General features: G+C 40.6%; 1 protein-coding gene across 2 annotated transcripts in view; it reads left to right on the top strand.

Annotated features, from left to right (window-relative positions):
• The window catches only part of LOC102311972 (sucrase-isomaltase, intestinal), a 64,890-nt gene that overhangs the window by 1,385 nt on the left and 47,759 nt on the right, over positions 1-15,746 (top strand). For both annotated transcript variants that reach the window (XR_006053041.1, XM_042214513.1), the window contains exons 2-12: positions 530-650; positions 840-925; positions 1,112-1,232; positions 1,844-1,953; positions 2,501-2,652; positions 8,015-8,186; positions 8,465-8,564; positions 9,237-9,349; positions 9,473-9,598; positions 12,956-13,087; positions 13,347-13,466. Coding sequence is in view for 1 of the 2 variants with exons in the window: in XM_042214513.1 (XP_042070447.1) it covers positions 530-650; positions 840-925; positions 1,112-1,232; positions 1,844-1,953; positions 2,501-2,652; positions 8,015-8,186; positions 8,465-8,564; positions 9,237-9,349; positions 9,473-9,598; positions 12,956-13,087; positions 13,347-13,466 (1,353 nt within the window). In the remaining variant the exon portion in view is untranslated. The remainder of the gene's footprint in view (positions 1-529; positions 651-839; positions 926-1,111; positions 1,233-1,843; positions 1,954-2,500; positions 2,653-8,014; positions 8,187-8,464; positions 8,565-9,236; positions 9,350-9,472; positions 9,599-12,955; positions 13,088-13,346; positions 13,467-15,746) is intronic.

Here is a 15,746-nt window from a genome sequence, read left to right on the forward strand (position 1 = left end):
ACACACACACACACACACACACACACACACACACACACACACACACACACACACACACATCCAGATATTCACCTTGTTTTTGTCTACAAGAGTAGACTATACTGGAGTGAAGCCTAATTGCTTGAGCTGTATGTTGGGTGCCTTTGCAAAGAGTAGGCTAAGCCTGTTGGACATCTTTCCTTTCCAGATTCTCTTTTTCAGTCTCACTCCACTCTCCTTCTCGTTTATGGTTTTATTTTACTGAATTTAATACCTATCCCACCTTTGTAAGACTTTTTGCCAAAAGATCAAGGTTAATGGAAGGAAAATGCATGTGTGTGTTAAATATGTTTTTATTTATTTTTATTTTTTTGCACGTCTGTGAGTGTGCCTCCTGCCAATGGGCATCATTATGCAGCTAAAGGTTTTTGTACCTCTGAGACCTTGCTTGTAGTAAACTTGCTATCATTAACGAGTGTTAATGATGCTGGTCTTTGTAATCACTGTGTACGTATGAATATTTTGTTCTTGTGCATTTTTTCTCTGTTAGATGGCGAAAAAACGCTTCTCTAAGTTGGAGGTGATGTTAATGGTGATGTTTACGATTATGAGTGTTATATCAATCGCATTCATAGTTCTTTTTGCCACGGGACAATCTGGTGTGAAAGAAGGTAGGTGGACCACAGAGAAATACACATCTAAGTTTTAAGCAACATAAAATCACTTCCTCCTTTGCTTTTCTTTTGCTCACATGATTATCATTTCTAAACCAGAGAATAATCTGCACACTAATGTCAGTTTGTAAAATTACAAGGTTTACCCTTTATAATTGTGACTTAGTTGTATTGTTCTTTTCTCAGAAATTACAGATACATTTGTGCCAACATGTCCCAGCATGCCTCTGGGTGAGAGAGTAGATTGCTTCCCTGATTCTGGAGCATCACAGGTAAACTAATTTCCTAAAGTGTAAAGTGTATGTATGGGGATTTTGTTTATTTATTAATTTATGAATAATTAAATAAATAAATATTATTTACACAATTTAAGCATTTGCTATTGTGACAAAAATCACTTCTAATAGTAACAGTAATGACACTACAAATAATTATATTGGCAACAATACTCTTAACAGGAGATATGTCAGGAACGTGGCTGTTGTTGGAGTCCACGGGATGAGAGTAATGTTCCCTGGTGTTTCTTCCCAACCAACTATGGATATACTGTGGAATCACAGGAGACACCAAATTCTTATGGTAAAACCTTAAACCCCCTCTGTATTCTTTAATTCAGAGTCATGTGCTCACTAACTGATAAAAATATGCACATAAATAGAAAGAAGTCTGTATGTGCATTGGACTCAGTAGAATATTCAAAAACAGTCATGAATATATATATAAGCCCAGCCTGAGATTTGATTGTGTTGGGAATTGAACCAACACATAAAAATGAAAGCATTCCTTTTTTTATCCATATCTAATTTAAAATGTAATACCATTTGGCAAAGGTATTGCTTAAGGATACTATGCAAATTAGTACAACAGAGCCAACTAATTACTCTGTAACCTTTTATCATGGAGGTAAAAGAAGTTGGCAATACATATTGTTTAAATAAAGTCCAGTCTAAGTTCACCTGAAGATTTTAATGTGGTGCTACACCTGAATTGAACGACTGACCCTGACGAATGTTTGCTCACACAGTTTCTCTTTATAATCAAATATAACAAAACTGAATTGTTGTTTTGTTTTCATTTTTTAAACTTATGTTTCTTATGTAACTGATTTCTACATTATGTAAATATATTGTATTATGTGGATGATATATTAAACTTCTTGCCATCTTACTGTCATCTGTTTATTTTTGCAGCTATAAAGGCAAAACTGACAAGAATGGAATCTCCACCTCTATTTGGTCAACACATAAAGGAACTGGCAATTGACGCAGAAATGCAGACAAAGAATCGACTCAGATTTAAGGTGAACATTAACACCATTCTGGGTTTATATTCTTGTATGCATGTTTGCAGGGCCAGATTTTACAGCAAAGTAATAAATTATGAGATACACTATTCATTTCAGAAGCAGTTTAATCAAAGTATCTTTAATATAAAAGATCGTGGCTCAAGAGTTGGCAGTTCATCTTGTAATCGGAAGGTTGCCGTTTCGAGCCCCAGCTCGGACAGTCTCGGTCGTTGTGTCCTTGGGCAAGACACTTCACCCGTTGCCTACTGGTGGTGGTCAGAGGGCCCGGTGGCGCCTCGCCTCTGTCAGTGCGCCCCAGGGCAGCCGTGGCTACAATGTAGCTTGCCATGACCAGGTGTGTGTGAATGGGTGAATGACTGAATGTAGTGTAAAGCGCTTTGGGGTCCTTAGGGACTAAGTAAAGCGCTATACAAATACAGGCCATTTACCATTTACCATAAAAGCTGTTGAGAATGAAGAATAGAAATATACACAACTGAGTATTACTGAGACAGCGAGAGTTCTGTCTCACTGCCTAAAATGACTGTTTCCTTTCCCTCAGATTTATGATCCCAACAATAAGAGGTTTGAAGTCCCCCATGAGCACATCCTTAGCCTCAACCCTACACCATCCAGTCCCATCAACAACACACTGCAGATCACACAGAAACCCTTTGGCCTTACTGTACGCAGAGAGGAGAACCAAAACGTTGTGTAAGTGCTCATTGTGTGTATATACCATGTATATTTGCTGTTTCAGATTGGATATACAAAAGATATCAGACTATGCAAACTGTGTGTATTCATTAAAAAAAAAACACGATTCACGTGAAGGTAATTGTTATTATAATTTCTTATGTACTTTATAAATTTTTTTTTATATACTATGGTTGCGCTAGTAAAGAGGGAAGAGGGCATTTCTGAGTTAAACCATGTATAGCAGCAGGGGATTGCGTAGTGTGGAGGAGATTTTCCATAATAATGCTAAGATGCCATGGTACTGAAATTTTAATATAAGATAAATTGACTTATTAAATATTTATTTAAAATTACAAGTATTACTTATCAGAACTGTCCCCTTAAACATTTGACACTGGAAATTCGGAACCACAGGTTATGTGCATCACGTGAAGCAGTTGTGTAAGGAAGCCACAAAGGTGGTCTCAGCAGCACACCAACTCGCTGTCATGCAAAACTGGCAGGTGACACCATTCCATGTTACAAGACAGTTTCTCAAACAATAAGTCATTATTTTCGTGTTGATTCAGTGCATGCTTTGTTGGCCCTGTGTGACATTGCAGTGACAAACTCCTCCACAGAACACACAAACACAGATAAATAGAGCAAAACAACAATTGCATACATTAGTGCTAATGGTGTTTTGTACATCATTATTGGCTTTTATGGTGCATGACAAATTTCCCTACTAGGTAAATGTGGATTTATTTACAGGAAAAGTGAAAGCCAAAGCAACCTTTGAAAATGTTTAATTTATAGTAGGGGTGCAAATTGTGTGGATGTCATCGATATAGGTATCACTGTGGCTTATCAGTCTTCCTGGATGTAACGATAATGAAATTTACAACCAGGCGCCAGTCAATGTGCCCTTTGTGCAGTTGTTTGACAAAAAACTAATTATTATTATCATTGGTGGGGAAAGGTTAAAAGGAGGTTTTTATCATATCATTCAATGTAGGAAAATATATTTATTTTTAATAAATTCCATTGGTATAAAAAATAGCTTGTAGACAGAGGTCCACAATTATTTCATGAAAAAAATAGGAGGTCCATTTTTCTGATTCAAACTCTCTACAGTGTACGGGGATTTCTTTGGTTGATTGCAAATGTTCAATACTTAGAATAATCTCTGTGCTCTAAAATACTGATAACGATAGTTTACACTCCTGTAGTTGATCTTTGCTCTTGGCAGAAAGTGGTGAAACAAAAGTTACACTGCCAATAGAGAATTCATATTGCTCAGACATGCCAACACATTTCAAAATGACAAAACATGTACAACAGTCATTTTATCTAATCCTTTGCTTTTAGTGTTTTGTCTTTTATTGGCTTTCTTTCATTGTTGAGTTATGTTTCTATAAGAAAAAAAAGAGTCAGTTAATTATTTTCTTCAACACTCTTTACTTACAAAAAACAAATAATGAAAGACAAAGTTAAAGTCACAGTTACATAAAATGAAAGCTGTTGGTTTGACCTGCTTTTAAAAGTTGCATTTATCGTTCTCAACACTGCACACAACTTTTAGTCACAGGCCTTTAAAATTATTTTCAAGATAAATTTTAAGATAAGCAGATGAAGATTATTTGTGATTTAGCAACCAAACTGATCCTTTTTGGCACTGTGGGTGAAGCATAGCTACAGAGACAACCATTGTGGGATATTTAAGCACATGGAATGTTTACCAAGATCTAAATTGTTATAATGTAATTATAATTTGATAAGAATATGAGAATAAGCAGGCCATGAACTGTAAAAAGTCCATAAAATACAGTGATAACAATATTTACATATTTACTTTTAAATCATAAAAATTGCAGGAGGTTACCCCAGGTATTTATTATGGCATTAAATTCCACTGACATCTGTTATTTATTTACTATATAGATAAATGGACAATGTTGCTCATAATCATTCTATTAAGCCTGTGTGCCTGTCATGTGGAAATGATCTTTTTGAACAGAATTAGGGTTAAGATGTTAAATGAAAATAATATCATATATTTACAGCATTTAAAACCTTTACTTGTAATATCTGACAGCTGTTTGAAAGTTCAGCAGGCTTGGTATTTCAGTAACCAGTGTATGTCTTGTTTTGAAGACTACAGAAATGTTACCCAGAGGGCTTATTACAGCTTGATGGGATGGCCTGTCTACTCGCGTTTTTTTTTTTCTGCAACTCAATTTGTCAAAATGTCTCTGCTCCAGAAGCTCCAGAAGCTAGGTGAGGCTAGACTCTGAGTAGGCAGGACTTGGGAGAGGGTTGGTAGAATTTTAGTTAATGGTTGTCTTGATACAACACATTTTATTTCGCCTGTTTTTGGTTGTGTAGTGAAGGTGTTGTGTGGCCCTTGAGTGGTTAGCTTGTGTTATGAGTTTCATGGCCACTTTTGATATTGCTGGATTTATGGCAAAGCCGTCGCTTGCCCTGCTGGATGTTTGTAGGAAGAGGGATATGCATGAGGTGGCAACATATTACGGGATCAGTGTCTCCACTGGTCTACGCAAAGCGGAGCTGAAGGCCGCTCTGGTGTCTGGGCTGTTGGAGAAGGGGGTGGTTGTAATGCAAGAACCCCCGAGCACACCCAGTCTGGTTGGACTTAGTACAGCGCCTCATGTTCCAGGCCAGGTCGTAGAACCTCCAGTGTCTACACCTGTGGGCCAATGACACTGCCCCATTTTGATCCGCTCTCCACCCAGTCATCGGAGAGTTCTAAGCAGGATGCTAGGCTCAGAGTCCGTCTGGCTCATCTCCAACTGGGAAAGGAGGAGCGTGAGTTCCAGCTGAAAAAGGAGTTAGAGCTTAGGCGTTTGGAGGCGGAGCTGGGTAGCGCTAGGGAGGTCGAGCTGAAGAAGGTGGAGTTGGAGGCGGAGACTAAGGTCAAGCTGCGACAGCTGGAACTCCAGCAGGCCTCCTCCCCTCCTGTGGCGGCCTTGCTGTCACAGACAGAGGTACAGTTTGATGTAGGCAGTAATAGTCATCTGGTCCCTGTGTTTCGTGACACTGAGGTGGAGGTTTACTTTGAATCATTTGAACGGATAGTGATAGCCTTGCGTTGGCTGCGGGATGCGTGGGCCATCCTGCTGCAGTGCAAGCTGGTGGGCAAGGCACAGGAAGTTTGTTCCTCGTTGTCCACTGAGTGCAGTTTGGATTACGACAAACTGAAAAGTACTATCCTGTTAGCCTACGAACTAGTCCCCGAGGCTTATAGGCAGCGATTTCGGGGGTTGAAAAAGGTGCAGGGTCAATCCTTCCTGGATTTTGCGAGGGAAAAGAGTGTCCTCTTTGACCGATGGTGTATGGCCTGTAAAGCTGCAGACCTAGTTTCGGTACGGGAGTTAATTCTCATTGAGGAATTTAAAAACTGCATGTCCGAGCGGATGGCAGTACATCTGAATGAACAGAAGGTCTCCACGTTGCAGCAGGCCGCGACACTGGCTGACGAGTTAAGCATGAGCGACGCGGCACCCTAGCGAAGGCTAGCGGTGCTAGTGGTGAGCAAGACACAAGGGGAGAGGTACCTGTGCCTCGTCCCAGGTAAGACCGGAAATGTTTTTACTGTTTTAAATCTGGCCATTTAATAGGGGACTGCGAGGCCTACAGACAGCCAGCCTCAACACCACGTAAGCCAAAAGGGATGGGGCTGTTTAAAATAGCTTCTCCTGTTAACAGGTGGACCTCAAAGCCAGGGGAGGACTGGAGTGTAGTCCAACAGATAGTGGTCCCGTCTAGTTTGCGTCAGCATGTGCTACAATTAGCCCATGATCATTCATGGTCAGGACATTTGGGGGTAACTAAAACGTATGACCGTATTCTACAGCACTTCTTCTGGCCAGCAATGAAGGCAGATGTTACAAGGTATTGTAATACCTGTCGCTGGGTTTCGGGCAGGTTCACCCGGTAGAGGCAAAAGTCGAGGCTGTCCTCAGCTACCCAGCCCCAGCCACTAGGCGGGAGCTAAAGCGGTTCCTGGGCATGAGTGGATACTATCGCTGTTTTTGTAAGAACTTTGCGGTAGTTGTGGCCCCTTTGACAAAGCTATGTAGCCCCAAAATCGCTTTTGAGTGGTCAGGGGAATGCCAGCATGCATTTGAGTCTGCAAAATCTCTCCTTTGCAGCGCCCCGGTTCTGGCAGCCCCCAACTTCTCTCAGCCTTTCAAACTGGAAGTTGACGTCAGTGCCACCGGAGCTGGTGTGGTACTGTTACAGGACGACACAGAGGGTGTGTGTCACCCAGTCTGCTGCTATTCTACAAAGTTCAAGCGTCATCAGCTAAACTATTCCACCATAGAAAAAGAAGCTCTAGCGCTGCTGATGGCCTTGCAGCACTGCACTGTGTATGTGGGCTCTAGCTCCTTTCCAGTTACGTTGTATACAGATCACAATCCCCTTACATTCCTCCAACGTATGTACAACCACAACCAGCAACTAATGTGCTGGGCATTGCTGGTGCAGGATTATGATCTGGTTATCCTACACAAGAAAAGGACTGAGAATCTGGTGGCTGATGCACTCTCGCGCAGCGCATAGTGATGGGTTTGCTCTGTGTTTTGTATAGTGTGAATGTAAGGGGGGGGGAGTTACATCCTGTGAGGATGTGGGAGTGTGTGGGCATAGTGTTGTCCTCTCCCTCTCCTCCTCCTTCTTTCTTGCCCCTCCCCTTATCTCTCTCTGTCCCTGCATTCTCCTTTAGAGCACACCTACTGCTCATCTGCCCTCGTTTACCATCAATTACCCTCCAGAGGTGATATAAGCTGGAGGAGAGCAGTGACTCTGGTCTAGGTGTGGAAAAGGCCTGCTGCGTGCGTGCGTGCGTGTAACTCAACTGGGCAGTGGTTTTGCTTAAATGACGGCGGCCTCCATTTCTTGGTTTGGCCTGCCTGGTTATTCCTAATAGCAGCGTTGCTGTCTTATTCTATTGAAGCCTTATAGTTGTTTTCTTAGTTGAAGCGGTCGCCATCTCTTTGGGTTGGCCTGTCAGATTTGTCATTAAAGCAGCGTTGCTGTCTCTTTCTGTTGTTACTGCTTATATGATTATTGGGTTAATTAATTATAATAAAGATTTATTTTGTGTTAAACACCTCTGCCTGGCATCCTTTTCATTTCAACCCGGATCCAACTGTTACTGTCCCCCTCCCTCTTCGTCTAGCTTTCATGTGGGGACGTAACAGTCTCTGTCTCATTCCCACTCTCTTCTTGCTCCATCTCATGCTCATTTTCTTTATTTTTGTGTCTCACACAAATTCACTCTTATCTGCTCTCCCTTATTCCACATCCCAGTGCATTAGTGTGTCTCTTCACTTCCTACTTAACTTTACTTTTTTTCTGGTTTGACATTCAGGTTTGACACTAGAATGGCTCCAATTGTGTTTGAAGACCAGTACATACAGCTGTCTGCTAAGCTCCCATCCCATAATATTTATGGCCTGGGGGAGCATGTCCATAGGCAATATCGGCATGACACAAACTGGAGAACCTGGCCAATTTTCACAAGAGATGCTTTTCCTAATGGGGTAAACACAGCACACACACACACACACACAAACACAAAGAGACATATGTGCTTAAAACAAGGCCTGCTCAAATCAGGCCTGCTTAGTTGTGCGTGTGTGGCATGTTTACATGTGTGTCTTACATGTACATTTGCCTTCGCAAAAGGCTTATAATTGAATGCCTTGTAAGCTGATTATGCCGTGTAGGCACCCCCTCAGTTTCAGTAAGTCTCCCACATGGTGGTCTCACAAGGCACCAATGCCCTATATTCATTTGTCTCCTCCTTTCTTCTCTACAGGGAACACATAACCTCTATGGACACTATCCCTTTTTCCTCTGTCTGGAAGATAATAGTGGGAAGTCATTTGGGGTCTTTCTCCTGAACAGCAATGCTATGGGTAAAGTTACGCTAACACAAATGCAAGAACACTTGTTGGTACTTGGATAAAAGCAAATACACATGGGTTCGAGCATGCAAACAAATGCACACGTACGCATAAAAAAACATTTGAGCAGCACTGTGTTTAAAAACTACGGAATGTATGTGCACAAGCATTCTCATACATACTGCCAAAAAAGTACAAACATATCGTATGTTTACACTGATACATGTAACATCGGGACAAGAAAATCATCTCTAAATGGTTCAAGGGCATACGAACCGCCAGTTAATCCTCATCCCCCAACACAAAAGGAGCTACTGTTGCATCAATCAAAGAATTGTGCTGACAAATCAAAGAGAATATTTCATGACTGCTTTATTCTGAGAAGGAGATGACTGAAAGCATTAGTGATTCCCACTGACATGTTTCTGTCGCTTATGCTTACAGTTGCTTCATGTAAGTTTTTTTAATATATTGATTTCCATAGAAATTGACGGATACGTCCTCCTTATACAATTGTGTTTAGGTCTAAAGTAATAATTCTCTGAAGAATTAAAACAACAAGAAAGTTGTTTTATCAAAACAGAGGACCGGTGGTACACAATGGTTTACAATCAATTTGGGGTTGTAATTTATTTTTAAACATAATACTGATACTTATATGTTTTGTCTCTGTGTTTTCACCAGATGTGACACTGCAGCCCGCCCCAGCTGTGACCTACAGGACAATTGGAGGGGTGCTTGACTTCTACATTTTCTTTGGTGACACACCAGAACAAGTGGTGCATGAATTCCTCGAGGTGATTTTCTAAATTCAGAAATATGTCTGGCAGGTTTTCTGGTTAATACTGTTGGGTGAAGTGGGTTTTGTGTTACCTTGACGTGGTAATTGCATTAAAAGTATTTCCAATCATGCTATTCAGCTCATTGGCAAGCCTGTCATTCCTGCCTACTGGTCACTGGGATTCCAGCTTTCTCGGTGGAACTATGGCAACCTCAGTATAGTCAAGGAAACAGTGGAGAGGAACCGTGCTGTGGATCTTCCATATGTAAGATTCTGTCTGCTTGGTTTTTATTCCTTGTTTTTCTTTCATAACATGCATATTTTAGAAAAACATTTTCTTCAGACTATCTAAAATTGCTGTCAGAGCTACTGCCGTCCCCTTAAACATCTGTGATTTTGTCCTTATGATATTTTGATAACATGTTGAACAACTTTGCTTACATATTTTACCTCCATTATATCACAATATCATGCATTGTATGTAATAAATGTAGGTTCCATTTACATACCACTGTTACTGACCATGTGGTCATGATGAACATTCTGGAAATGGAAAACATGTGACTTGGTGTCACTGACATCACCTAGCCTTTTACTTCTTCCTAGTTCTTTGTTTCTTCCTTAGAAAACATGCATTTTAAAACTCGAGTGTGTGAAATGTAGTGGCAATGCATGGTTTTTATAGAGAGGGATTCCTTTGACTACTACCACAATTGTAAAGCTTTCAGAGGTCGGGGAATGTGGGGAATCAATACTTCACCTTGTGCACCCCTTGTTAAATTTGAAGCACTCATGCACCACTGTGTGGTTCCGGAGGCAAGAGCCTTAACCACTACACTATCTGTGGAGACGTGATACGAAGGTGGAAACAGGAATTCGACAGACAGACAGAATGATAGGGATGGCCTTTAACTTACACAGGGTAATCCAGCTTTCTGTCAAATAATGGCGAGTCTGCTGGGCTATATACACTCAACAAAAATATAAACGCAACACCTTTGTTACTGCTCCCATTCCCCATGGGATGGACACAAAGACCTAAAATTCATTCCAGATACACAATATAACCATCCCTCCCAAACAGTGGTCACAAATCAGTCCAAATGTGTGGTAGTGGGCACATCTGCTATATTGAGATAATCCATCCCACCTCACAGGTGTGCCACATCAGGATGCTGATCTGACATCATGAGTAGTGCACAGGTGTACCTCAGACTGCCCACAACAAAAGGCCACCCTGGAATGTGCAGTTTTTTGCGCTATTGGGGGTCTGGGGACCCAGAACCGGTCAGTATCTGGTGTGACCACCATTTGCCTCATGCAGTGCAACACATCGTCGCATGGAGTCTATCAGATTGTCAATTGTGGCCTGTGGAATGTTGGTCCACTCCACTTCAATGGCTGTGCGAGGTTGTTGGATATTCGTGGGAACTGGTACACGCTGTCGTATACGCCGGTCAAGCACATCCCGAACATGCTCAATGGGTGACATGTCCGGTGAGTATGCTGGCCATGCAAGAACTGGGACATTCTCAGCTGCCATCTGCCCTGAACAATGTGAACCATGATTCATCCGTGAAGCGCACACCTCTCCAACGTGCCAGACGCCATCGAATGTGAGCATTTGCCCACACAAGTCTGTTACGGCGACGAGCTGGAGTCAGGTCAAGACCCCGATGAGGACGACGGGCATGCAGTTGAGCGTCCCTGAGACGGTTTCTGACAGTTTGTGCAGAAATTGTTTGGTTGTGCAAACCAATTGTTCCAGCAGCTGTCTGGGTGGCTGGTCTCAGACGATCTTGGAGGTGAACCTGCTGGATGTGGAGGTCCTGGGCTGGTGTGGTTACACGAGGTCTGCGGTTGTGAGGCCGGTTGGATGTGCTGCCATATTCTCTGAAACGCCTGTGGAGACGGCTTATGGTTGAGAAATGAACATTCAATGCACGGGCGACAGATCTGGTTGACATTCCTGCTGTCAGCATGCCAATTGCACGCTCCCTCATTGCTTGTGGCATCTGTGGCATTTTGCTGTGAGACAAAACTGCACATTCCAGGGTGGCCTTTTGTTGTGGGCAGTCTGAGGTACACCTGTGCACTACTCATGATGTCAGATCAGCATCCTGATGTGGCACACCTGTGAGGTGGGATGGATTATCTCAATATAGCAGATGTGCCCACTACCACACATTTGGACTGATTTGTGACCACTGTTTGGGAGGGATGGTTATATTGTGTATCTGGAATGGATTTTAGGTCTCTACGTCCATCCCATGGGGAATGGGAGCAGTAACAAAGGTGTTGCGTTTATATTTTTGTTGAGTGTAGGTTCAATCCTGGGATCACTATTTTTCATACGTCACTGAATGTTAGTGGCGATCAAAGATCAATCAATCGACTTCCTTTCATTATCTCATTCACGCTGAACTGAATGCTAAAACTACTCCAGTGCCTATTCCTTTCTGAGACATTTGGTAAATATCAATTCTAGTTGGCATTTTCTTTGGAATGAGCCCTACTGCTTATCTTTGTCGAGCCATGAGAGGTAACTGCTAAGAGTCTTTTCGATACCGAGTCTTTTGCAATGCTGTACATTTTTGTCTTTAATTACTAAGGTAGACTCCTATCCATGTTCTTTATGTGTCCCAATAAAACATTTTAACTCTATCACAACTGAGCAGTGATGGCAACAGTCGAGGATGTCATTTGAACTCTGTTTTATCTAACGCTCAAATGCAAACAAATTTCCAACCCATCTCAATATTTCACTCTTATAATCTCCAATCTCTTTTTTCATATCCAAAGACATTAGGATGCAGCTGCTTTCTCTCCGGCTGTACTCAGGGACATGTTTGATAACCATTAGATAGACCACAGAGGGTATTATCACATTCTCCCTAATATGTCTGGAGCTGATTACCATTAGAGGAAGGATCTGGCAGAGCCTTCCAAACCATCTGCTCCATCGATATGAAGTAGATTTTGGCAGGCAACAGACAGAGAGCAAGCATAAAGTCACACCCTGGCAAAAAAGGAAGACTGTGTTAACATTGCTATTGTCCTCCCAAGGTTTAGCAGCACATTACCAAAGTTGTTTGCACTCACATTAGGTCTTCAAAAGTCCATCAGAGGTCTTTCTGTTAGTAAGACTCTATGCAAATGTTCAATATTTCTTTTGCTAGCTATGTTAAGATGAAAATATACAGTGTGAAAGACACATTTAAGTAATGCTGAAAATGATGATTCTTTTTAGCAGATGTGCCAAAATTAAGCACAAAAAGAAAAGAAAAAAACGAGTGGGTACATTTAGGAGGCATTATGAGACATTTGGAATCTATTACACTGCAATCCAAGATGCAAATTTAATTTTAATAAATAGAAGCCATGCCAAAAGTTTTGTATTTCAAAAGAAGCTTTGAATATCTAATGCCCATTTCTAAAACTCATTTAAAATTAACTCACAAGGGTCAATGCATATATAAAACTTGGTAAATTAACTTCATATGCTATTAGATTTAGAGCTTTTTTTGAAACACAACGATTTTGGCTATGCTAGCCTATATAATTTCTGAAGTAAAAAATGCATGCACATCACATATGCAGCATTTTTCTTTACCCTATGCAGGACATTCAATATACTGACATAGACTACATGGAGGATAAAAAGGATTTCACCTATGACAAGGTGAAGTTTGCAGAACTTCCACAGTTTGCTGAATACCTCCATGAGAAGGGGCAGAAATATATCCTTATCCTGGTAAGAAATACTTTGCTGTTCACAAAATAATTTGTGTAATGGACATGTTAACAAATATTACTACATGAACTTATTCTTGTATTACAAGCAATTTTGTGATATGAGTTCTGTATATAATGTGTGATGATACAATAATACAGTACACAGTAACATCTTTGTAACATCAGATACAACAAATAACAATTGAAAGTCATGCCAATGGTGCTGTGTAATTTTTATGTATTTACTGATTTGTTTTCAACTTATATTATTATGACAGGATCCAGCAATAGCCACCAGTAAGAGGGTTGGGGATGCTCCATATGAGTCCTATGACCGTGGAACTGCGAAAAATGCTTGGGTCACTGAATCAGATGGAGTGACTCCTCTAATAGGAGAGGTGAGCCACATTTGTGCACAAACCTAATTTAAATAATTACATGCACACAAAAAACAAGAGGAAACTCACTTAAAAAGAAAATTACTTAATTAACTTTGAAACTTCAGCTGTGCTTTCAATCAAACTTAAACACAGGAATGAATGGGAACTATTTTCAAACAGTTTAGAGTCCGCTACTTTTAAGGCTTATGAAATTAGAGGTTATATATTAGCATATTCTTTCAGTTATCAAATTTGGCTTTTTAAGATAAAGCCTTTTAAACCTTTCAGCTGCTTAACCCAAAACATAAAAAAGCATAACAGATTTTGATCAAATCAGACAGTCAAACAGTTTGACTGGCATCCAAATGACTCATCATGGTTTGTTATTTATTTAACCTTGGGGGACTCATAAAGGGTTAACTAATAATAAAATTAACAAAACTATGTGAACTATAACTATATAAACTTTTATTTTACTATATAAACTTTTATGAACAATTTAAAACAGTTGTAAAAAATAAAGGACTTTATGCAGCCATGTGAAAAACTAAATATAAGCATCAGTAGATATACCAGTAGGGTTGTGTGTGGTATGGTTCCCACTATATAGATTCAGGCTGGTTTAATTCCTGAAAGGCACGCAATGATGCAAAATAATCAATACCTCCCCTAGAGGTAATGAATCTTTTTTGAAAATGTAAACAGTACAAATATCTTTACTTCATCTACAGTTTGTAGCTCTGTAGTAACTCCTTCCTGCTACTTATCCTCTTAATTTCTATTGAAGCAATAATAGCACACATAGCTCTTTACAGGACTGCCTATATTACTGACACAATCAGCTGATATTTGATGCAAGGTCACAGCTTTGTTCTCGTGGAAAATATTTTCCATAGAACAATCATAGAACATAAATATATTCATTGAGAGATCTTTTTCCCCATTGAGAACATTTTTTAAAAAAGAGAGTGGAAGTGCGGAGTAAAATGTCTTGCTCAATACTTTCTTTAGTGTTGTTTTTGATTATGCACATAGCGAGACCCTGCCCCACTGTTAATAGTTTTTCCATCCTGTTTATAACAGGTCAAACATATGCATTGATTCTGCATTAGTGCTTAATCTTAAAAAGTTCTGCATCACCACATCACACATTAGCCATGGGTCTGTGCGTGTGTGTGTGTGTTTAGGCCTGTGTGTGAATGTGTAATGGCGAGAAAGACAGAGAAAGGTAGAAAGAAAAGACCCATAGTCCCCGCGTTCATTTATGTGCATCCAGCTGTGTGGGTTAAAAAAAAACTTTTTTTGTAATTTGTGGTTTGTTTCTGCACACAAGTGTGGCCATACTTGTGTGCAGTTTATTTACATATGCAGTTCTATGTATTCTCATTGTGAACATTCAAGTGTCTCTGCCAACAACCTCTGCTGTTGCTGCCTCTGTAATCAGGTAGGCACTGAAACAGACCTGGTATATATTCTGCTTTTAAAATAGATAATAATTGCTGAGAAATATGTAGATAAAAGCTTTTCCTGGCACCCATGTTGGAGTGCCTGAGTAAAATCATAGCAGGACCTCATTCAAACAGGTGGACATTTCTGTTCATACCACAAAAGTAAAGATAGATGAGAGTTAAAATAAAGGGCAGTGGGGAGAGCTAAAAGAAACCTATGTGGATTTAAAGGAAGGTTTAACTGTTGACAGAAACATGCACAGAGAAAGGGGTATGTGCAGACAGTGAGAGAAACACAAATAATGGATTAGATGAAAATGTAAAGGGAAACAGACTGGCTGTCTTACTGTGGCATGGTGACAGAGACATGCACAGGAAGCAAAGAGACAGAAGAGACAAAATAGACAAAAAAGGAGGGGGTAGACGATATGCGAGGTAGAAAGAGACTTTGGAAAGAAGGTAGGCAGAGGGACTGATACCGGTAGAAGAGAAGAGAGACAGGTGGATAACAACTTCGAGAGACAGACTGACAGACAAAAGACCATAAAAACAGTAAAAGAAACAGTGAGATATGCAGCTACAAATGACAGCACTTTACTTATCCTGTTGTCAGTATTAGTACGCAGCTGGAGATGACAAAATCTGGTCTTGAAGGAAGGAAGGGCTCAAAAAAAGATGCAAGGGAAAGCATCTGCAAGGGACTATCAATAAGCTTTGACCTTGGATTTCTGACCATCTGCCAAAAACATCTGCCTATAAATCTTTGTGTTTGTGTGTGTGTGTGTGTGTGTGTGTGTGTGTGTGTGTGTGTGTGTGTGTGTGTGTGTGTGTGTGTGTGTGTGTGTGTGTG

The sequence above is a fragment of the Haplochromis burtoni genome, unplaced genomic scaffold (genome assembly GCF_018398535.1).
Source record: "Haplochromis burtoni strain Fernald_Lab_line unplaced genomic scaffold, NCSU_Asbu1 Contig_578, whole genome shotgun sequence".
In the NCBI taxonomy this organism is placed as follows: domain Eukaryota; kingdom Metazoa; phylum Chordata; class Actinopteri; order Cichliformes; family Cichlidae; genus Haplochromis; species Haplochromis burtoni.